General features: G+C 38.8%; 1 protein-coding gene across 1 annotated transcript in view; it reads left to right on the top strand.

The window, feature by feature from the left end:
• eys (eyes shut homolog) overlaps positions 1-25,741 on the top strand; it is a 163,165-nt gene that overhangs the window by 102,858 nt on the left and 34,566 nt on the right. Inside the window, exons 34-40 of the mRNA XM_030071113.1 lie at positions 824-1,014; positions 1,582-1,673; positions 4,573-4,723; positions 4,842-4,954; positions 5,527-5,786; positions 14,983-15,159; positions 21,014-21,164. Of these exons, the coding sequence (XP_029926973.1) occupies positions 824-1,014; positions 1,582-1,673; positions 4,573-4,723; positions 4,842-4,954; positions 5,527-5,786; positions 14,983-15,159; positions 21,014-21,164 (1,135 nt within the window). The remainder of the gene's footprint in view (positions 1-823; positions 1,015-1,581; positions 1,674-4,572; positions 4,724-4,841; positions 4,955-5,526; positions 5,787-14,982; positions 15,160-21,013; positions 21,165-25,741) is intronic.

Below are 25,741 nucleotides of genomic sequence, written 5' to 3'. Positions count from 1 at the left end.
TGTGTAAGGTTTTTAAACTGCATTGCATTTGGGTTGCAGAGTTGATTGCAAAATTGATTACATTAACATTTTATCCTTTTAGCTTTTTACTTTTGCAAATGCAAGCACCCTATGTTGCTCTGAATAAAAGCAACATAGGGTGCTTGCAGTTGCAAAATACACTTCAATTTCTGCATCACCCTAGTAACCAAAAATCTGGAGTGCAACAATCAGGGCTTTTGTGCACTTAGAGCGTTTCTGTTGAGCATAAAATGATAATTGATGGGAAAAAGTGCAATGAAATTACAAAAAGAAATGGAATAGGAGCAAAGGAGAGAGTTTAAAGTGATTTTTTATGAGCAATTAGAACAAATAGATCAGGAGTATCATTCAGTGGGAGAGGTTGAGGTAAAGTGCTTCTTGATTAAATCTTCTTGGTTCAGTAAGTCCATGAAACATCAAATGGAGTAATTTCATTGCACATTTACCTGTTGCTTGATGTTGACACAACAGAGGAGCAGCAGGGGGTCATAATGATGGCACTCCATTAGACAGAAAGCCCAGCTTCAAACCTCTGTCACAGACAGCATCTGCCTGTTGAAGTGTCTTTGAGCAAGACACTTGGACCCCTGTTAACGCCATTGGATCTGCTCAGTATCTCACACTGTGTACTGCCCCTCACGGTGGAGGGAATGAGTGAAAAGTTGAAATTTTCTTTCAGGAATCAATAAAGTATCTCTGCAGACTTTATAGTGGAGACAAATAAACTGCCGCAGTGTGTCTTGCTTTTGCTTACTCCTTTTTTCCCATATCAGCTCACTGTTGTTGTGTTTTTATCTCTTAGACTCAAGCTACCTTTGGTACTTTGGGAATTCATACCTGGAGTTTGAGGATATTGACCTTGGAGCACTCAACAACATTACATTGAGATTTCAGACTCAAGTGGCCCGAGGAACTATCCTTTATGTGGACCAGGGTCCTCTTAACGGTGACTTTTTTTTCATGAAACTTTTCATCTTGGATGGCATCTTACAGGTATGTAAGTTAAGTAGGTGTTATGTGTGAAGTTGGTATTAAGTTGTTTTGTGTTTGCCCTAGAAATGCAGCTAATGTAAGAGTCACTTATACAATTGAATAGAAAAATTAAAAAAAAAAAAAAAAAAAAAAAAAAAAAAAATCCAGGATTTCTCTAGTTCTCCAGTAAGAAATAAATGCAAAACACGTGAATACTTGCCCACTATGAGGGAGAGGTGCACACAGTTTTCAAGGTAGACGTCAGTGCATAAATCAAAGAGACTGAGTGAGGGGGTGGTTTTTATTGGGATATGAAACACAGGATGACACAGAGTAGCATATGTCAAGGATAAGCAGTTTTGTAATGATGATAACAAGGAGCAGTGATACAATACACAGTGGCTAGAACAGGGTATCTGACAGACAGGGAAGACGGCAGCTGCTGTTATCATGTTCAGGCCTGAATAGCATCTGACGCTCGTATGAGGCCGTATGTACTGTATGAATCAGCAGCAGGTCAGGGAATATAGGTGGTGTATTTTCCCCGCACACTTCTCTTTCAACATTTTCTTTTTATAAATATTTCAGTATGCATTTTGCTGCAACCAAGACGAAGAGATCACAAGGATCAACACATTAATTCATGTTGACAATGGCAGAGAGTACATCATTAATATCAGGTAGGTTGGTTTTTATTTATGTATTTCCACATTGAATCCCTTTTGTGGTCCACTCATTTTCGAATTCATTAAAAATCAAACTGTTGCCCTGGTGTTGGAAAAAGCATGTTATATCACAGGGAAATGAATAATAAAACACATTTAACATTTGTTCTTGCTTTTTCGTAGACAACACCTTGCCCCGTGTGAAGCAGAGCTAACTGTGCGTGGCTATGGTGAATAAATAATACATTGGTTGAGCTGAAAAAAAAGATGCTAACCATGATAGATGTGTTAGAAGGTTGTTTCAGGCCATAATACATTTTTTTGGATTCCTACTATGAATCAGAATTTAATTCAAAACGAAAAGCTGCTGAAGTTGTAGTAATATACAATTTATGCTGAAATGGTGTGCCTGCTGATTCCCACATTGCCATTACTTGATCTTTAGTTATCTGTTCACTTGAGTGTGTCTGTCAGGATTTTTTAAAAGGGTCGGTCATAATTAGGGGTCGCATAGAAGAGGGAGAAATCATCACACATATAGGAGGTTTTGAATTTTATCACAAGTGGTCAAATAGACTTACATTTTGAAGAAACTGAAACAGTTGTGAGACTGTGCCCAGATAATAATATGTATCAGTGATGAATGACTGCTCTCTCTTGGCCGTTACAAAATCTTCATTTCCAGGTATTCGATACTAAAATATTAACAATCGAGTTCAGAGCACAAAATCAATAATTAAATGATTAAAAGTGAGGTTGTGGCCCCCTGTGTTCTTGGTCCGTTTGTAATTTTGTCACGAGGCCTCTTTGTTTGATTCTGACATGTGGAAGATTATGTTTTGGTTTCATGGCACAAAGTTTGTTACACTCAAAAACAGAACACGGCTGCACATCGGATCTGGAGGCTTTGTAGAAACACACAGAGTCCATACATGTTGGAGACTAATTGAAGTGTAAACAGAGGAATAAGAGTTTTCTGAAGATAAAATGTAATGAGACATGAAAATTTGATAGTGATTGTAAATGTTACTGCTAACTTTCAAAGGTAAGCGTGCCATTTCCTGTTGAGGTGATATCAAATGCTAGTTACACCCCTGTTCTATGTATGCAGGGACATCTAGAAAGGCCAATCAAGTTTGAGGGAGGCTGAGACTCCGCCCCTGTTTTTCTTCAAGAAAAATGCAACAGCAGTACACATCAATCATTATGCTCCATATCAGCCCCTCAGAGACATATGGCAAGAAAGAGAGCTGTCATAACTAGAGGGTTTGGAGCGTGGAAAAATGGTTCTCGGTGTCACACAGCAAATTCTATGTAATTGTCTGATGGTCGAGTTCGTCCATCTTTGTCTGATTTGACCCAGAGCTACAACATCATGGCCATCCTCAACGTCACCGCCTAACTCATTATAGACTTTTAATATATCTTCCCGTCAAAGACGCTTTTCAATATGTTAAACAGAAATCCACTGGGGCTGACTTCTCAAGGACAGTGAGCACAGTGCCCTCTGGCTGCTGGCCAGGCCGCTCTGGCAGGCTGCTTCTAAATTAACCGCTTCTCCACACCGGCTCCAGAGGAAGGACTTACGGAGCTTGGAGTTGGTGCCCCAAGTGTTTAGCCAGCATATGCAACAGCCTGCAAAGTACAGGCTTAACAAATCAGACTAGATTGCTTCCTGGACCTCCTAAGTTCCACTCAGGGAACAAGGGGTATCAGGAGACACTGGAGAGGAGACTGCACATCTGTGGCCTCAAGCTGCAGATAGTTAGCACAGAAATCTGCACTTAGGTAATTATCTGCTCTCCCCTGTTGTTTCCAAGTGGAGAATTAGTTTTTGAAATCTATGAGTGGCTGAGGGGTGGTTCCAAAATAGTTGTTCAAAGGTGCAGAAGATACATAGAGAGGGAGAGAAAAAAAGAGAAGACAGTAGAAAACTTCAAACCCCTTAGAGAAAAAAATGTGTAAAATATGCAAAATATGTAAAAATATGTACTGTAACACTTCTTTTTTTGTTTGTTTGTTTGTTTGTTTGTCTTGTCTTGTCTCAGCATTCACTATTTCACTGTACTTTAAGACAGTCACTCAAATTTCTCAACTACACTTGTCCAAGGTGTTAGGACATATGAGATTTGAACAGTAGGTCCAAAACACATATGAGATGATTTTTGATGATTGATGATTTTTTTTTTTTTTTTTTTTTTTTTTATATGCAAGAGAAAGTTGCCAAGGTTCCCATGCAACCATTGTGGTAGCTATTTTGACTTAATTCCTCAGAAGGGAGAGATGGAAAATATATATGTTTGTTTTCATTTTTTTAGCCATAGAAAACTTCATATCCATTTCTGACCATCAGCTCCAGCAAATGAGTATTGAGCTGTTTCCCATTCCACCAATTAGCATGTCTGATTTGATTTGTAGAACCATATTCACGAGGCATTGGATAATGCGAAAAAAGTTATTAATATGTCAGTAGATGTTTGATTTGTGATGTTATTTCTTGAAAAAGGTGAAAATGAGAGTTAAATCATACCGATTGCATTCAGGGCCGGAAAACACCTCCCTAACAACTGGGGACATGGTCTTTTTATGCTGTATATTTGCATCCTAAAAGCATTCTGGAGTTACTCTTTTGCCTGTGATATTGCTAAGTACTAAAAAGAGCAAGAACACAGAGAGAGAGAGTTAGAGAGCACATATGGCTTCAGTGAAAGAAATAGGTGCCTCCTTGTAGTTTTTGTAGTCACCCATTGGAAACAACAACAGCAAAGACGCCTTCCTGTATGCTGTGTTGAGTAATGCATACAGATGGTAACATCAGAACATATGGCGGCTTCAAAACATTTGATTTATGATAAGAAATACGGGCAGTGCTTCTTCTCTTGCACATTTCACTATTTCTCTTGCTTTTTCGCAGACAACGCCTTTCCCCATGTGAAGCAGAGCTAACTGTTGTTGGCTACGGAGAAATCAAAAGTGCAACAAGTAATTACTGGCCAGAGCTCATGACACAAAGAAAAAATCGTGTCTTCATAGGCGGTGTGCCATCACAGTATCTACCATATCAGGTGAGATCGTATAACAAGCCAGTGTGATTTCTCCATCCAGATTACTATTTTTCAGAGATGAGTCTTGGGTCCTATCTCAAATTAATTGTCTTTATAAAAGGGCTGTTTCTTCCCTCAGGGGGCTAAACCATTTCACAACTACACCGGCTGCATTGAAGTAACTGAAATTAACAAAGTGAGGAGCTTCTACGCATCTAACGCCGTCGCCAGCAGCAACGTAGATCAGTGCAGGTAAAGTCTTTGGATTCTAATAGTCATTGGCTCCATAATGTTTTCCTTCTCTGAACCCCATTTCAATTAGCTCTTTTTGTATAATATTATTATTTTATATCACTCCTGCCTCATCATGTACAGAAATGCTCAAACACTCAAGTAAGGGATTATTCATCTATAATGTCAAGAAGTATTTTGGAAGTCAGGCAGAAAAAAAGTCCAATCTTTCCTGTCAACTGTGACTAAAGGATTGAAGCTATACTGATTATGATATCCATTACAGTATCAAGTGAAACTGATCATCTCCCTTAGATTTCTGGCTAGAAAATTGAATCAAATTAGTAAATTAGTGCACTGTGTTAGCACCTTACGTGTAATAAGTAAATTGGTTTCACAGTAAAGTTCCACTTTCTTGCTCTTACTCTCACTAGTTTGTGATAAGATTTCTAAACACACCACATGCTCGCGTCACATTTTTTCCCTTGGGTTTTTATATATGGGTTTGGAGATAAATAATATATGCTAATTGCACATTGGTATTCTGTCCATACTGGCCTCTTGCAAATCAAAACTTATGGCCACTCTTGCAGATATACATTGCATTCTTATACCATGGAGGCCTCCACAACAAGCTCCTTGAATTTGACAACTCAATCTGCCGCCATTGAGAAAGTGAATACATCGCTGGTAGCTCCCACACAGGCATCAGATCGCACTCTGCATGCACTTCAAGTCTGCCATGATGGTGTTTGCCGCAATGGGGGAACATGTCATCAGCTGCAGTCGGCCAGCGGAGCCCGACCCTTCTGTGATTGCCCTCTTCACTTCACTGGAACCTTTTGTGAGAAAGGTATGCTTGGAAATGTGTGATTTTAGGTGGCAGCGTATCTCGGTTTCCCGTTTTTTTGTCCTCAGTAAAGACATTTCAAAAATAAATTATTTTTGCTTTAAAAAGTACTGTACTGTGACCTCCACAGTGGTATCATCAAGAGCCAGCCAACAAATTATGGTGGTTAATATATGCTGAGCCTCTCTGGGTAATAGGTTTCACTATGAGGGAGAATAGAGTCAGCTGCATTAGGAATTTTGAGTGATGTAAATTATTCAGGATATGATTAATGAAATGAAAGATCCATATAAGCAGCTTGAACCATCACTGTGTATCCATGTTCCACAAGTCATTGTGAATGAGAGTGTGACCTTGCTGCACTTGCTCAACATTCAGCTGAAGCGCTCAGCCCTCTCCCTACCAAGAAATATTTATTTTGCACCCAACAATCAGACACCAATACTAAGGAGACATAAATATCAGAAACACATTTCCTCCTCCCAAATATCTTTTGAGATCTGAGAGGTGCAGCGTGCCTAGTGACTACTGACAGCGTCACGTTACAAGTTCCCAGTGGCCATGCATTTTTATCAGCCCAGCTCGAATTAGGCCCGATATCAAGTTTACTTTGACTGCGCTAATAGACATTTTGATGTTTCCCTTGATTGTTTAGTTTATCACATGAGATCAACAAGCCCAAAAGAGTACTTGGTCTCAGTTTCATGTAATATATACTGAAGATACATCACCTTTCTTACTTTTCATACCACCATACATCCTCTGACTTTGTAGGAGAGATTGCCCCTCTTTTTGTCAGTGACAACAGTGGCATGACTGGGTATTAATGAGAATTATGCTTTGCTTGCATGTATGCTTGATAACGCAAGCTGGCCTACTCGCAGCTGAGAGACAGTTCAGATAGCGGGGTGTGTTGATAACCATTTCTGCACAATTGCTCTCTAACTATATGATTGATTTTCCAACATGAATTTAGTAGCTTGATAACAAATTAGATTACTACATTAGCTACAGCATGCACATTTGTGTTATCTGTCCCTTGCCCTGTAAGAAGATCCAGGTACAGATGCCTATCACTAAAGTGCAAGTGACCTCAAATGACATCAGTGCTACATGGAAAATTATATCACCAATGAAAATAATAAATCACGCCATCAGTTATGTGTTTCAAGTACAAGAATTATGGCAGCTTGCTTGCTAAGCATCAACAATAGTGCTGCTTTTACACATTTGCACAAAGTTGTAAAACGTAAAATACAGTACATCTCACATCACTGGTCATACCCATCAAGAGAAATTAATATCAACATTACTGTGGGTTTTAAATATGGAAGATGGATTGATTTTCTCTTGTGCAGCCTCATTATGTGATTTAGAGTGCTAATTATGTATTTCCATGACAATCTGACAGAATGCAGTCTAAAATAATGTTAACAACAGTTAACAAGGCTCTGGCTTGAACCGAGTTTGTGCACTCGACACCCTTATTTGTCACCTCAACATTGTGCTCTGAAATTACTAATTTGCAGATGATTAAACAATCCATGGAAATGTTATTTGTCTCTGCAGGCAGTGTTGCAAAGCAACAAGACCCTATTTTCAGGTCTTCACTCTGTTATTTGTTTTCCCATGGGAGACATCATACGATTACCCAGAAGATAAGTCAAAGAACCCCCTCCCCTCCTCTCCCCTCCTCCTTCTTACAGGCATGACAGAGATGTTCCCATAGTGGGTTTGTTTTGCTAAGCCAAGCCGATTTCAAAACATCGGCACACAACAAAGCACCATAAGCACTGCATGAGTATATTATCCATGAGACAATACTCAAGCTGTCCGCTTAGCTTACTGATTTGAAATTAACCCAGATTGCTCACTGAGGCATTATAGACGGAATAATGTAATGTGCTACAAATAGGCATGTATCAAAATAAAGCCTCACCCTGTGTAAATTGAAGCACATTTTATAGTGGCTGATTTGGTAGTTCCAGAGTGCTGATAGACATTCAGGACATTCTGTATTTTTACATTTATATCATCTATTATGAAAAAAAAAAAAAAAATCATAGAATTTACCCTCTCCTTTCTTCCGTCCGTCACCGTAAAATGAGTTTTTGCTTATCCCTTGACTCATCATGCTCATAAACTTTCCTTAAATGCCAGTCCTGGCATTTTGCAGCCCTTTCTGCTGAGTTGGAGGAATTTGTCCTCTTCAAAAGCAGTTCAGTCTCTCAGGTTTAACAGAGTGCAATCTCATATGAGCACTCGTCCAGTGATGTGCTTTGCGACAGTGGTTGTGATAGCCTGCAGACGGAGTCCACAGGCTGTTTACATGCTGACAAAGTCTGTGAATATGTACGGCTATGGCAGCTTTGCGGGTTGACAACAGTGTCCTTCTCCCTTCTTCTTGAATTAAGTGATAGCCACCAGAGATGAAGAACAATAAAAGTAGTCACATCTGCTCTCTGTTAATTATGGACATGTCATACCACCCATGACTAATGGTGTGTACTTGTTTATGCCCTACATGAAATGCTGAGTCCCAAACATGTCATACAGTGTGTATATAATGCAAATATGGGCTCCTCTATGTGTCTCTTCTGTTGTGCATTTTTCAAACAGATCTAATCTGTGACTGACAATGGAATATAAATCCTAAATTGTAATAGTTAAGTTGCATCTTACATATATAATCTGAAAAAAGCACTCACTTCCACCAACACTATGCAACTGTTACAATGCCACTTCCACATGTTGGATATTCACCACAAGTTAATCACGACCACCGCCACACCCCCCTTCGGCCAATCAGTGTGAACAGCTAATCTGTGCCTCCTTGCCACATGACCAACCTTTCCACCAAACTGCATGCAAATCTGTTCATTTTGAGCTTTCCTAACAAAAACAAACAGACGAACAGAGGGAATTGGGGTGAAAACACAACCCCCGTCCAACTCTGCTGGCGGAAATAATGAAGTGCATGTCGACTGTAAATGTAGATTGTATCAGCTCACTGTCTTTACAGCAGTCTCCCAGGCTATACAGGGAAAACATACTAAAGATAAGACTTAAGATATTGATAGAGCCGAAATCCTTTTTTTCCAGAAGACAGTGATAGTGTTGCAGTATTTTGAATAACAATGTAATCACCTAGTCAGAGCTGGATTAACCAGAGTGTAGTCAGGAATGGAGCTATTAATATTTCTAAAGCCTCACAATCCCCTGTGGCTAAAATTATAGGCTACATGCTGTCTAATAATGTATTTTTTGTGCACATTTTCTCTCATTTTAAATGCAACAGTACAGTGTCACATACTGTAAGCCTACAAACCTCAGCAGGAGTCGACTAATCAAATTATCCATGATGCAACTGAAAGTTAAAGATACTACATTTTCACCATATAAATGCTGTCCATCCTCTTCATCTGTCAGACTACTTTTCAGTCAGAGTGAATAGACAATAACCCAGTCAATAAGAAGGTCAGCAGCAGTGAGCCATAAGCCTCGGTTCCTTAAAATGTCTGGACTCTGGGGCTGCAGCTCTGGTAGGTTGTGCCATAATCCAGGCCACTGCCTATAGTGGTTGAATAAGTATTTGATATCAAGTAGCCAACCATGCAACAGGTTTTGTCAAGATAAAGCCGGTTCATCAGGGCATGCCAGACTTCTAAGCCATGATAAATTGTCTTTGCAGGGAAGGCACAGTAGGTCACAGACCTTACCAAAGACATTCTGTCAAGTATGTAAGCATTCAGTTGAAAGCCAAGTGATGACAAAAATTAGTTATGGAGTAAATGGCTCTGAGGTAAGGAAGTAGGCATGAGAGAGGAAACCAGTGAGGCAGGAAATTATTCAAACTTGGTCTGTATTGATCATGACCTCCTTCTACGGCTCATTAGCTTATGTCCTTACTTCTCATATATTTGAAGATATGATGTAAGATGCCAGCCAGAGAGGAATAATAAAATGAAAGTCAGGAGCACAGGTTTGCCTCAAATACATCATTTCAGCCACTGTTGATAAACACAGCATTAATCCAAATAAAATTATACCATTTTATCTCCATTATTATCACCTGTTCCATACTGCATTAGTGTAAACCCATTTTTGAAACAGATTACCTGCTTCACGATTCCTTACACAACTTAAATACCTTGCCTGATCCATCTCCAATATGCAATCTACCACATCTCCATCCCATCCTCCAATGTTGTCCACACAGTGCATGTCACACGCTATGCACCAGTTTAGCATGCTAATAGCCCTCACACCTGCTGCAGCACCTAAATGAAGCACACTCATAAGGTTGTACTGACAAAATCACAATGAACTCTGTCTTGTCATTTTCCTTCAAACTGAAGTAGCACTGACTGTCACAATTTAATTGTTTTCTCCAGCCCTGTCTGTCTCAGGGCTAGATGCAGAAACATCCCTATAAATCTCAATTATTTTTTGTTATATTTTTCTGTTGAGAGAGAGAGAGAGAGAGAGAGAAAAGAAAACTCATCTCCAGATGCATCAAACATTCTTAAGCATCCAAGTCTGTTCTTACCCAGGTGAATGCTGAATGATGAATACCACCTGTTCATAAACCGGAGGCATGTGTCTGAACATTTGTTATTAGTGCAAGGTAATGGCCCCTAAACAGTATATAAGGGCGGCTGTTGTGCCGTATGCAAAATACTCAAACAAAGCTGTAGGAAGGAAATGAAGCTCTACTTGTGAGTCAAAAGTCAACAAACAACAACTGTGATGTGGTGAATGCTGTGCCGGCAGAGAGACTTAGAGTAGCTGGAATAAAATAGAAATGGTTTATGATTGAAATGCAGACCAAAAACCAATTTGCCAAAGCTGAGCGCTCCATGGCGACGACTGCAGGAGGACAGGATGACTTCTGAAGCCCCAACATGGACGGAGATGCTTTATACACCCTCTAAAATTCATTTATGCACAGAACTATTTTTAATCTTTAATACCCGTTGTGTACAGGCTTTTTGCTGGAACTTCAGTGAACATTTAAATGCCTGCATGCAGATATTTTCATTTTAATCATCTAATCCTTATAATTGTCCTAAAACATGAAATAATCTAAATTTGATGATGCACTTATATTGATTCACTGTGACAATGAAAAAATTCTTTCTTATTTTTTTCTCTCTTTTTTCTCAACCATTCTCGACCATTTTCATACCTAAGAGAAAAAAAATAAGAAAACATTGGTGTATATCAGAAATCAGTGGGTACTAACAAAATCATGGATTTAAACAAAAATAAGAAGCTGTTAGTTTCCTGCATTTGGCCCAATGTGTCACACACACCTGCAACACCTGCAATTGTAAGTATTAAGATGTAATACCAAAGAATGACAATGTTTTACTACTTGCCTGGTTAGGTTCATACATCAGACTTTTTCATAAATGCCAGTAATTTATTACTATGAAATGCTCATGATATATGACAGCAAAGTGATTTAAAATAAACAAAAAATAGTAAATAATTGACTTTGAATTTGTTTGAAATGTGTGCTTTTTATCAACCCTTTTAAATTCCAGTGTATAATTTGGCCTTTGGTGAACAGAAAGTTTTTCAGGCGGGTGAGTCTCTCCGCTCACGCGTGCATCTCACATTAATGGGATCTGATGAGCAGTTGTCAGCTTCCTGCTCGCCAGCATACACAGTAGGAGTAGCTGGCTCTTTCTCTGTTTTCGTGGGCATCTTGTGTGCTTGCAGTAATTGTTGGTGCCTTGAAATATGAGCCAACTCAAACCACTTTACTCCGAAATTACCAACAAACAGTATAGGATTGATTTATCATTTTCAATCCAAAGAAGCTGTCCATCTCACAACAAAGCACTTTTTCTTTTCACTTCGCCATTTTAGGTATCTGTTGCCATGTCCACTCCACATAACTCTCTGAGTAACTCTGAGGTGTCATCCAATCCGTTTGGTGGGAAAAAGAACAAGAGGAGAGTCGGCCAATGACAGAGCAAAGAAGCTACAATAACAGGATTATAACCATTTGAGAAACAGTATGACCAGAAACTCTTTTTAGGCACTGTCCCAGTGACTGATGAGTGAACTGGTCCAAGTCAACATCTTCCTGGCCCCGGGCCACCATGCAATCCCTACTGTTGAACCTGGAATTCAACTTACTGTTATTTATACGGCCAGTAGCCAGCGGATTATGTTATTCATAATCCGCTGGCTACTGGCCACACTCTGGTTAAAGTCTTATTGAGGATCAGCTGTTGGCATGCTCCTCTGAGATCCTGCAATTCAGAATCCCCATTGCCATGAATAAACTGGTTAAATGAATTTTGCAGTCCACCGGTGGTGTCTCCCTCTCAGAGCAGTCCACCAGCAATAAAATATGGAAAAGGGGGAACCGCCAACTACAGCTTACCTCTGTGACTGAGCAGTAGTGAGGCACTGAGAACAATGGTACAGAAATAATGATGAGTGAAAAACTGTACGGTGTTTTTTGCTATTGATATTGCTGTGAGTCTCAATGGACAACAAAAATACAAATTTAAAAGGAGAGAAATTTTGACAGTGCAGCTCCAGTTTCCCCTAGTCTCCAGTACAAAAAAATATTTTATTATAGAAATACATATCTCAAAAGTAGCCAAATTACATAAGATAAGGGTGGCGAACCAGGTGCCATGCAGCGTCAAGGGTGATCAGTGAAATCTCCTGGTGGAGTTTTTGGTTGGAATGAAAACCTGCAGCCTCTTGGCCCTCCATGGCAACTGGTTTGACACATGTGATGTAAGACAATTAGAAGAATGCATTCAGTGGAGTGCAGATCTACCAAGCAGAAGTACCAAGAATAAAATAAATGTTTTTAAAAGGTTTTGAATCACCACAACCACAAGTCATTTCTGTGGACCAAAAATTTAGGCTGATATCAGATCAGAAAAACTGATAGTAGCTTGCAATATTAGTCGAGGACAGACACACACACACACACACACACACACACACACACACACACACACACACACACACACACACACATAATGGATGCAAATGCATGAGCTAATATCAGGCTCTAATTTCATTCTTGGCATTAACCATTTGGAACAGTTATGGCCTCTCAACTTATAATGGCTAAACCAGGAGACCAAAACATATAAAGGATGCCGCAACAACTAATTTACCAAGGAGACAAGTATTTATTAAAGAAAAAAAAGAATACTCAAAGTACAACAAAATAAACAAAAGGGGTTGGCAATTCCTGCCAAACAGAAAAAAGCGAAGGAGAAGAAACTGGGCCAACATTGCTATGGACCAAGTGAACCCAGTTATTCCCCCTAAACTATCAAACAGGGAAAAAAAGAAGTAAACTGAACCAGGAAACAAAACCTGAAAACGGGAGTACCAGAAATCTCCAACCCAAACTAAAATATTTGACCAAAATAACAGAACCTAACACACAGAAAACATGCTGGGGGGAATCAAAATGGGTAAAAAAAAAAAAGAAAAAAAGAAAGAAAAGATTCCCAAGCTGAGCTGCTGCAGGACAACAGCCAAAGCTGCCACACGCACAAGGTGTGCCATGACGCACAAGGTAAACCAGTTTTTTAAGCATAGGCAGCTCTGGCTATTTGAACTGGACTTTTTTAAAACAAATGTCAGCATCGTAGTTAGTTGTAATGTACATCTATACATTGAATGAAATGACTATGAATACAAACCTAAATGAGAACTGAGTGATACATATACAGCTCACTGTAAAAAGCGCTGAGGTTAAGTGATTTACAGAGGACCTAACTGGTACTTTCCGTGAGTGCCTCCATGATGACCCACTTGAAGAGATATCATGCACATTATTGACCTGCGCACTAGGCAATATGTTTATCTGGTGCCGGGCCGTTTGCTTAGTCAGCAGCATGGAGAGCGGTACCCAGTGTAGTTCAGGGCACAGAAACAGAAAACAGTGTCTGCAAAGCAGTGATTACATCCCGAGGGTTGTCTTAAATTACTTAACTTTACTTTTTGTTTTCTTTCGTTTCTTTTCCAGTGGGATGTTTATGAAGTTGCAAGCCTGATTTTTTTTTCTTTTTTCTGTACAATCCAAACTTGAATAGCCAATATGAAAGCTATTTAGAATATAAAGGACTAAATTGCTCCAACCATGCGACTGAGCCCATAGTTTTTGCTGAAATGATGCTATTGTGTTAACATGCCGCAGTGACCCATTTTATATTGTGTAAAGCCGGGCATCACAACTGCATTTCTCATAGGCAGAGTATGAGCTTATTCAGGGTATGCTAATCAAGTTATGACATCCCAAAACCAGGTTACTTAACTAGTTTAAGAACAGAATTCATGTAAATAATAGCCGCTTATTGAACATCACCATGCCTGATCAGGGTGTCGCTGTGACTTTAAGCCAGTCAAGGAAAGCTTCAGACTTGAGGTCACAAATTCCTTCATGGTGAATACACGCATACATCACATCTATATCAAATTGTTCTTTTTTTTTCTTTTAGTTTCTTTTCAATTCAAAAACATATTATTCACTGTTGTGCTTTTAAAATCCATCTAGTCCAATATCACTGAAAATGTGACCGCACACAGTCTTGGAAACCCAACGTGTACAGTAAGAACAACACAGTCACACACACAGTATCATTTAGTTTTGAACCTAATAAAAACTGCTGTTTTCATTGAGAGCTGGGTTAAAAAATAAGAGCCCCTCGAGCCTGAGGCCAGTGTGGCCTGCTCTGAATCATCTGACATGCACCTCAGCAGCATGCTCTCCACCAGGTGTACAGTGTCCTTTGTGTAAAGCCAACAGATCATTACTGGCTGGTGGAGTTGATGACCTGAGCGGGTGCCTCCTCCACCTCTCCTTAAAGTCATTCCCCTTTGTCATCCAGTGGGAAATAACGCAGCAGCATGCAGCCCTGGCAGGGCCCTGCTGACTCTGCTCACAGGCTGCCTTTCCATGCCGGGAAAGTACAGAGGAACGAGGAGCTGCTGAGACTAATTTCTGCTGTCCTGTTTAGGAATACTGCACCACTTAAAAGCACAGTTTTTTCTAGGTGTGATGTTTTACCTTGTTAACTACCTACACGTACCAAGTGTAATTGCACATATTTTCCCTACTAAACATTACAGTTATACTTTGTAATTTCACTTACCTCGTCCCTCTGAATATCAGTAATGTGTGTTTTTATTTTATTTTTGTTTCTAGATACCACAATATATATCCCATCATTCAATGGCACATCTTACTTGGAGCTGAAACCTCTTGCATCTTTTCTCCAATCGGATAGTGGCATTCATGATGTACCTGCTGCTATCAGAAACACCTCTGTTACTCTCCATTTGACAGTGAAAACCAGATCTACCCAGGGTACCATTCTCTACAGTGAGTATAGTCTCTTTTTTATTACACTGTGTGAGGCATTCCAGATGTTACCCATCTAAAATTCATATGGAGCTTGAAAAAAAGCTCATATGCATCATGTTCAATATCTTCTCAGTTGACACATCTTTTTTTTCTATTTCTTTAACTGGAGATTCGTTCCAAAGTGAGATAGCCACTTGAAAAATATGTAGCATGTGTGCCTTCTTGTATACCACTCTTGTGGTTAGGTCCTCTGTCAAGAAACAAAACAAAAAAAAAAACATCATGTGACTCCATGTAAAACACTGGAATAGAGCCACTTCAAAAACACTAACTTGAAAAAATGACTTACTTGGAAAAAAACAAGACTTGTTACGTAACTTGGGATCAGTTACACCACATTTTTAATCATGGCCAACATCAGTTCAACAACACCCATGTTTGCTGGACAAGCAGTGAAAATATATTTCTAAATCTAGAGTCTCTTGCTTTCAGATTCAACCTAACACAAACCAAACAGCTCCATGAACAGACCCCTGAGGTGCTGCACATGTGCAGAAAACATGTAACATGTATCGAAAATGATCAAACATTGCTCGCAACTGAAATATTTCTTATAGTGAAAAAAAAAAAAAAAACTCTGCCAACCAATAAGCTTGTTTATCAAAAAGCAGTGATGAATTGTCATACTGGGTTTTCCCAAGATTAGAATTTTTTTTTTTTTTTTTTTTTTTTTTTTTGGTTTTATTGTTATATTTTACTGTTACAAGTACTACTTTTTTCCTAAAGAGGTTGCTCATGTTTTCTTTGTTAATTGCCTTGTGAGTAGACAGGGATGATTTTGTTTCTTTTTTTTTTTTTTTTTTTTTAAGACATTTGCCATAAATTGTGTCTTAATACTTGAAATATAGAGGTGTTTGTTAATATGCTGCAACTGTTAAAAGTTACTTGAAATGAAGGTCAAAGATATTGATCTGGACTCCCGTCAGTGCTCTAACACCCTGAATACAGATATAATTGCACAAATGCTATTAATAAAATAGAAGGACGTTAAGTAATGTATGACTTTTATTGACCTCTATTTGCAAACAAGAAATTAGAGCAGCATTGGCAGGCCTCTGGCACAGATTATGGCAGCATGGGAGTTTTTGTTTCCGAACAGAGAGCAGGGCTGGTAAATTAGTTTTCCAAGCTATAAATTAGTGGTATCGAACAAAAACCCTTTCAAACCCCTCTTGTCATTTTGTGCCACTGGACAGTAAAATATTACTTATTGCACCTTATATCTATCTATCTATATCTATCTATCTATCTATCTATCTATATATGTGTGTGTATATATATATATATATATATATATATATATATATATATATATATGTGTGTGTGTGTGTGTGTGTGTGTTTGTTTTAAATTATCTTCTGTCAGTGCCAATGAGTGTTTTATATTCAGATTGGAATCATGATTTGCATACTTTATACCAACTATTTATTTATTATTTTAGGTGGAAGCAGAACTATTAGTTTGAACTGCTGACCTGTTCAACCACTCTTAATTTTCTGTGGTCCGTTCTTATCCAGAAAATCATTAAGATCCTTGAACATAGCAGAAATAACAACTCATTGTTTTTTCATCATGGCCCCTGGCACTGATTAGCCTGAAAATTGAGGGCTTGAAAATATGGCGTATGCTGTTCTGAAGTGCCAGCAAACAGACTTAGTGACAGACATTCTGTCATAGAAGTGCCTGATTTGGTGTAAACTCTCGAGATGCATTAGGGTTATAAAGCATAGAAAGCTTTTGCATGGTTGTGATCATTGTCTTTAAATTGCCCCATGATAGATATTCAAATAGAAAAGCAAAATTATTGCAAAGGGCAGCTGTACGGTAAGTGCATTATGCTCCCCCTCGGTAAATGAATGCTCGTTTTGTCTGTGAATAATGCCACTGTATGTGACCCCAGAAGAATACAGCTGAAGGGCGCCAAGGTGGATATTTTTATGTCCCATTTGTGTCCCTAGAAGCTCTCTGCTACTTTCAAAGTGGCTGCATTGACTGCGGGCACAGTTCATGGACCTCATATCAAAAACTGCATGCTTCATATGAAACAAGCTGCACTCAAGCAATGTACTTTCCTTCAGAAAACTTCACTTCGTTTTGTGCTTTAGGTGCACAGCACGGCTATCAGACCACAAGAATGGATTTCAGAGCAGTGATAATAGAGGCATTGATATTATAGGTTTATTTCTATATTATGGTTTTGTTCATTGTATATCTGCCATGCAAAGCTAACTAATACACTAATTCTGCACTGGAAAAAAAGTTCATCACCTGAGACAGATACAGAACGTAGTCCTGTCTGTAGAGTGAACCAGCAGAAATGCACATTGGAAAAATGCCTGACGAGAGTTATCAGATGTGATTTGAAAACTGAATTATATTGTGGCAGATGTCAAGCCAGCAAAGTCATTTCACCTCCACCTTGTCATATTAGTTGCCTTGTACGTCTCTACTGCCACCAGTTATCTGGCCGTCTTTATCTCGAGTCACTACTCGTCAAAGTCGCTATAGATTTACTCTATAGATTAGTTTATGGTAAAGAGTGATTTCTGTGACAACATGATGCCATATTATCATTTCCCCATCTCTTTGCTTTGTCCCATTTATCCAGTCCCAACCAAGCTCTGGCTGTTCTCTATTTGTGACAAAGCTTGGGTGCAAATGCTGCATTGGCTTTAAAATAAATGGTCGCAATTTTAAGAAGATTCGTTGTGTTAAATCAATATCTAGGCTATTATTTGCCCTTAATTGTATGAATAATGTTTTATTGCTGGAGCATGTTGGAGCCAGAATGCAGACTGTGAGCCTTGCCATGAAGGGAGATGAATGTTCAGAAAGCATATATAGAGAACACGGTGCCTTTTATCTGGTGATGCTTCCCTGGCTTACAGAGCACCATCTTTTTCACATCAGAGGATAGAAACTGAAAAGAAAACTCCAGAGATCAAACAGACAAAGTTAATCAGAAGAGAACCAAAAGACATGCATTGAGATGCGGAGATTCTTTTCGCCAGACCTGCTCATTCTCCACTCCCCTTTATGCACCCCTCCCCGAAGCACACCGTGAGTCTCCCTCTGGACGTCACTTGTCAGCTTGAGAAGAGAGAAAGCGGGGAGAGAGAGAGAGAGATAAAGAAAGAAAGAAGAGGGGGGGGGGAGAACAGGTGACAGGCACTGACAAAAGGACGAACGCTCTGTTAGGCGCGGTGCAGGGTAACAGGGCCATGGGGACAGCAAGGAACAATATCCTGACTAAAGAAAAATAGAGGAATAAAAGATAGGCCAACATAGGCATCTATAGTGTTCACCAATGAATTATTGCACTAACCTGGAAACAACAGCTCTGAAATAAGACAAAGGATCACTGATGTGAAAGCAAGTTGAGTCTGCGATAGTTATCGCTGCCTTTTCTGTTAGTTATGTAAATTGCTGCACTGACATTCATTTACTTTGGAGAGCCTCCACTGAATAGAGATTAATTTTGGCATTAATCGAGATGAATGTATGTGCCAAGCGGAATGTTTACTCATAATAATCACGCACAATGCAAAGATGCTTTCAACATTATCGGTCAATTTATATAATAAAACACCAGATGGAGAATTTACACTTGTCTATGCTAATGAGATGTAATCCAATTTAGTTTTAATATTATGCTAAATTCAGTATATTAAAGGGATAGTGCCAGTGTAATTTTGAATTTGACTCATGGTCAGCATCAGTTCAGAGGGGTGTAAGAAACACCTCTGAGTCATACATTTTAGCCTCTACAATCCCACAGTGTGACTTCATCCCCTGCCGCTGTATGCTTAACACCATCACAAACAAATTGCAGATGCACGGTGTTTGCTTGAGCGGCATTATCCGTCTTTACTGAAAAGCAGCAGAGAATGAGTATTTTGAGTGCTACTTGTTTGCGTGTGTTACCTTAAGTTTCATAAGATTTGCCTTCTGTCAGCCACAAGGTAGAAATTTATGTGCTGCCAAAAATAGTTCCCATGAGACACGCTAATATTAGCAATATAAAGCAATGTTTGATACCTATGTTCATCAGATTTCTAAGCTTTTCTGAACAACGTTATCTCAAAAAGTGTCTCAAAAAGTGTTTTATAAGTGCGCCACATTCCCAGTCAAAAAGAGATTCATTTGTGTGGAAATCAGGGTATACAGAATTGACAGAAATCAGTTGATGCTGTCATTTCATGCAGCAAACCAATGACTTGCATCCATAGGCATGAGAATGAAGTTATTTGTAGTAACCCTTCCTTTCATTGTTATAAGGCACTCACTAGGTAAATAAAAGGAAAGAATAGTGTATTTAAAACATGGACAGAATAGCAACTTATCACATAGGTACAGCTGGAGGGTTTGGTATAGGATTGCATAACGTACAGTATGTGCACTACATTTAAGGCCGACAAAATGTAAAAGAAATGTGACAGTCCTTGCCTAAGGTTCAAAAAATGATGGTGCTTTCAAACTAATGAAAAGTACTTACCTTGATAGACTCTTGTATAACTGTGAGCCAAAAAAGCGGAAAACGGAAATGGGTAATTCATTTTTTGGACATTTTAATTCATAAGCCTCTTCTTCTGACAAATGCTGACATTTATCAATACACAGGATGTTGTGTTGCCGTTGCTCGTGCCACAATACAAGGTCAGCACGCATGTTAAGGCCCAATTCAGAGTTTAACAGAACGCTGTTCGGAAACAAATGAGCACCGTAGAAAACATCAAGCTATGCTGCCATAAATCTGCAGGAATATTAAGACAGGCAGCCGCATTCACCAGCTGCCTACTATAGTGTTCAGGGTGAGTGAGTGTGCAAGTCTTTAGGGTGACGCACGACACCTAATCCAGGCTCAAAAGTGTATTCCAGTATCCCAAAGCGTTACCCACTAAAAGTTACACACCACATATGAACTAACTCCTTTGTTATTATGCCATTAAGCTTGTATTGATAACTACTACATTGTTATTGAACTGATGAGATAAAAGTATTAAGTCATTTATCTGTGATTTCTGTTTTGTTTCTTTTTTATCCTAATTGTAACAGCTGTTTAGCCATGTGTTTTACTATGTATTTACTGTATCAATTAAATACCAAGAACTTTAGATGACTGATTTTGTGTTCAAACTTTATAATGAAATTATTACACCACTTTAAACATGTAAGTTTAAACAAACCAATACAACTAAATAAGTTTACAGCTTCACTTCATTAGATTAGTACTGGACATATAATTTTGACATGTGCGAGTTCAGGCTTGTTAAATGATTTTGTTTCATATTAGTTTAAGTTAAAGTTAGCTTTTGGAAACATTAAGTTTAGGTACTTTAGATTTAGGTAGGGTGTTGGTCATGGTAAAATAAGAAAAACTTGGCTTGAAAATTGAACTTGAAATTGAAACTTCACTCACAGTCTTCCCATGAGTTGTGTCTGGAACTGTGGTTGTCAAAACTGAAGGCAAGTGTGTACACCCTTTCACCAGGCTGACCACTGTGCCTTTCCTTTCCACCATGATACTGTGAGTTTCTAGTCGTGACTGCCTCCCATAATCCTTTTGTGGTGGGAAAACATATTTCTGTCACTTTTTGTGCACTGAACTTGTATTTGCATTTCAAGCCATCGTGCTCATTTCACGAAAGGCTACCTTTTTCTCTGTATTCAGTATTGCAAGAAAATCTGTGAAAGAGTTAGACTGTGGCTATAGCAATGCACCAGCAAATGCCTCTGCAAGGTAGCTTCCTGTATTTCTATCCACTGCAGAAAAATGTGTTTCTTTACTAATCACATTACCTTACCTTTCCAGCCCAGGAACAGAATTTTGGGGATCAGTTCCTTCATGTTTTCATTGAAGATGGAAGCCCTGTTGCTAAACTTGGTTGTAGCGGCAGTCATGTTTTGAGTGCAGCATCAAGCCAGAGCATAAACAATAACAGATGGATGCCAATCAAAATCCGGTGAGTTACGCATCTCTTACTTTACCATCTTTTCCTCAGAATTCTGTTGCATGAATGATTTTCAGTATCTTGGAAACAACACAATGTTTCAAACCAGCATTGCACATTGCACTAATTCACCTGTGATTAAAGTAGGAAGAGAGCAAAAAAAAAAAAAGATGTGTACCAAATATCTACTTGTTTTAATATTCTGAAGATGAAATAAACATGTTCAAATGTTTTCTCTGAACACCTTGGGAATAGAGATATTGTATATCAAGGGAACTGATATTTGAAATTGATCAAGTCATTTTAATTTGGTCAGAGTATTTTAATTTGTTATTATATTGTTGCATGAACAGCTAAAGAGCAAACGAAGCAACTGTGTGCAAAATATACGGTGCCATTCACAGAAATATTTTACTAAACACAGAATGAGGTTTAGTAAAAAATGACTCAGTGCCCACATATGCTCATCTTCTTCAGGGTGCCAAACATATGTGGACTATTAAACATTATATTTAATACATCTGACATTTTAGTAAACATTTATATACTTCATAAAGAAATTCTATGAATCTATCGTTATTTCACATCTTCCATTCAGTGCTTGAAATATAGAATTCAGCTGTAGACATCTACATCACTCACATGCAATGTTAAATGTATAACTGACTAATTAACCACAGATGAAATGAAGCACGAGGTATTAACTCTGCTTTTCTTCATCATTTGCATGCCGTGAACTTAAAACTTAAAACGATTATCCATGAAATTCTTGTTTTTCATCATTATGGCGACTGCGTTGATCATAGTCATTGCTTTGGTGTTTTGTGCCTGTCAAGGTGCTTGTCTAATACAATAAGAAATTATCAGAGATAAATAATTTATCAGTTTAAACAGTCTATACAGACAGGAGGTAACAGTAGTACATACACCCTCCCATTCGTATAATTCATTGCTTTCACTCAGCGCTGGCTGTGACTAATAAACGATCCTGAAACCCACCTGTCCAAAAGAGAAAGAACCACATCTGCATTGCTCCTCATCATCCCTTCTCATCTTGAAGTGCTTTTCATCTTGGAAGAGCACTGCTGATGTTCACTCTGGTTTTGGCTTGGACACGGTCGCTCCTCATTGTTCCTTCTCATCTTAGAGCGCCTTTCATCTTTCGAAGGCAATATAGACATTCATTCTAGTTTTGCCTCAGACATGGTTGCTTTCCTTTTTTTTTTAGCAGCCTTCTCTTCCTCTGAGTGATTAATCTTTTTTGCTGGTATTTCTTACATACAGTACAGCATACAGTACAGCATGCTGCGGTAAAGTATACAGTATGTTATGTATTAAATAATGTTTATGCTGGGAATCATATCTGTATGAAATAATACTGTATAAACACACAAAATGTATCTCTCTAAGTCAGATTTATAATGCAGGCTTTGAGATAAGGCCCTGATATACCTTCTGTGTCCACACGAATGGCTGACGCAGACAAGTGGATGTGGGTGCACCCACGGATGTATTCATGTCAAAGTGCGGACAAACCGCATGGTCACAAAATCTGGGAGGCACATGGATACCCATGGGAAGACATCTGTGGACTTGGGTAATAAAGAAATTTACGCGAAGCAGACTCACAGATGTTTTTCATATGCTGCAAGACATATCGGAAGCAAAATGAGTAGTCATCACTGTGTTTGAGTTTTTCCACTTTGTAACTGCAGTGTACCAAGGAGAGTTGCAAAAAAGCAGGCTCAGACAGGCCAGGTTTATGGCAACATAAACCTAAGGAACCAGTCCCATCAATTGATGGGGTGGTGCTTTCCATATCATTAGTGCCAGCCTTGGCATTCACTTGAGTGTTTTAGTTAAAAAGAAGGGAAAAAAACATGGTTAGATGATCAACTATAGTAAAACTTTCACAGTTGTCACTTAGGAACTTCCTGGTCCAAATGGTTGCTTCACATGAGCAATGTTAGCATTGTGATTTGATAAAAAAAAATATTTTTGTACATAGATAGATTATCATGTACAATGCAAGTTATGAGCCGGTGTTCAAGCAGGCGGGGCAGGGTGGTGCAAATGCTTAGATCTGTGCATACTTAATGAGTGCAGGGTGTATAGTTACATGTAAGCCATTTAAAGCCATGAAGGGATGTTGGAAAACACCTCTAAATATGTACCATTGATGAATTGACATTATTTTGAGGGGTGTAATCAATGGCTGGAGGGATACTTTAATGTGACAGTCAGTCAGAATCAGTCAGAATGTGTCACCTTTCATCATCTGTGAAACCCTGTGAAATGAATCTCACCTATATAGTTAATGAAAATTGGAGTAAAAGCTTTAGACAATATTTTGACTACTACTAATAGCATCCATTACACATCAAGTTTTTGGCCACACAAAAACTGACAGCAGATAAATATAACTTTAAAAATCTACTGTAACATCCGTGAGATCTTGTAGACCACCGCCACTTTGTCAAGTTTTTTCCTGTAAGTGGGTCAGAAAGTTCTAATTTTGAAACTACATAGTTTACACCGTCTGAGTAATCCAGGTCTATCATATCTGAGTGCACTTTTAAGCCTGATGAGGTTGTGACTACCCTGCAGGTCACACTAGGTCATTGGAGCTAAAAATACAAAATTGATGTCCTCACATCAAAAAGGCTGTGATGACCAGACTCGGCACCACATCAAGGTGAGGTGGCTCAAGGGAACAATTAGTATGTCAAAACTGCAGCCATTCCCTACTGGATGCACAGAGTATAGTGTGATTGAATGATTGATTTGTTCATTTTATTTGTTTTCTTATTTAGCTCCCACATTCTTTTTTATGTACAAACTGCTGGAAAATGATGAAATAAATTTTAATTTCAGCAAATGGAGCTCAAGCACAGGCAATTGGCAACACTGGCCTAGTCACTTCACAAGGTAACAATCACATGCAACAAGTGAGGAATCCTGCAACAAATCAAAACAGTTGGTGCCAGTGCACATACATTACCACCACTTGCTTGTCCCATCCATAGAGGTCTGATCACTGCTTCCTATAGATCCTCCATCTCTATAATGTACACACAGGCTTCCAGCTCAGGCACAGAGGCCCACCAGCGTTCAGCCAGTGGGAGACAAGAGAAAAGGCTCTTTGCTAAGTTCTCCCTCTGTCTCCCCTCTTGATTAGTTCAGTAAATATACTCATATGCAAATTAGCACATGACATCATCTCGTGAAGTGTTGATCTGCAAATAGCTAGATTGTTGCCATTAGTGAATCAGTAAATCAGGTGCCACCTCAATCCAGAACAGTAGTTGTTACAGAACAAACATAAATAATTCATACATAATGGTCAGATGAACCTCATTTAAAACTGCATTAAAAAAAAAAAAAAAATCAGTTCAGTTTGTTGTCATTATACAATGTTGGAGCAAATGTGCAACAAAAAGTGTACTGTGCATATTCTAAAAAAAATGCAGAATGACAGATAATGTACCAAAAATCAAGGTGCACAAGTCTCGTGCATTGAGGTGAGGTAGTCAGTATAAACTAAAAACAGACTTTTTTTTTTAGTCTCTCCTTTTTTTAGTTTTTTTGTGGGGTCCATTTTCCTCAATGATAGAAATAAGTGGAGGCTTTTTGAGATGATTCGGCACTGTTGTCATAGATCCACAGTAGAACACCTCTCTTCTTTACACTGAACAAATTGTACCCTTACTTTCTTGAAGTTTGCCCATGCTGGGCTTTTGTGTAACTTTGGTAATGGCATAATTGCTGCCAAAAGTAGTTACAGGAGAATGAGTGCAAAACAACATAACAACATGTTGGAGAGCATGGAGGGTTTTTCAGATGGCACCAAAAGCCTTCTTGAAGACATCCATGGCCATTCCACTTAATTGTGTTTGAGCTCTACATAGTTCACTCTGTCAACAGTATTTAAAGTATTTAAAAACACAAAATGTTAATGGCCACATTCCAAAACTCTATGTTAGCCCCTGTGAAGAAATTCAGTTTCCATGACCCATCCCTAACTGCCATTCTTTTGGAGCCGTAGCGCTGTTCTGTTCAGCAGTCTTGCACCACTCCACCTCGCTAATCATCTCCAACGAGGGGATGGAAGTCATTGTGAATATTTAATCAGGAATTCAGCAGCCTCTGCTGATAGTAAACATAATTGAATGAATCACATTTTTCCTTTTGTAGAGAAGCTTTGTAGAGTAAGATTGCACGGAAACAATTAGAACAATCCAAATAGGCTGCTTTACAAACTATACACACCGTTTTGTCAAAATGAGTTTTGTCAGTACTTGCGTGGATTTTACACACATTTTATAATCTAAACTAAACTAAAATGTCAGACTCTGCAGAAACAGCAAGCCTGGTTGTGTGTCAATAAAATGTAGATATAATTGTCTTTATATGTTCAGGCATCCTATCAATAGTTAAACACCCCTCGAGTTTACAAGATTGTCAGGAAGTAATTAACCAGCTCATTCTTCTAGGCCTGATGAAAGATGCAGTGGCTCAGGCCCCTTTAACATTGACATGTTATCTCTCTTTCCTACATGTTAGAAAAAAATAACCTTGCATTGTTCAGC

Source organism: Myripristis murdjan, chromosome 15 (assembly GCF_902150065.1).
Source record: "Myripristis murdjan chromosome 15, fMyrMur1.1, whole genome shotgun sequence".
NCBI lineage: Eukaryota > Metazoa > Chordata > Actinopteri > Holocentriformes > Holocentridae > Myripristis > Myripristis murdjan.
Note: the sequence above shows the minus strand (reverse complement) of the source record. Positions and strands in the feature narration are given on the sequence as shown.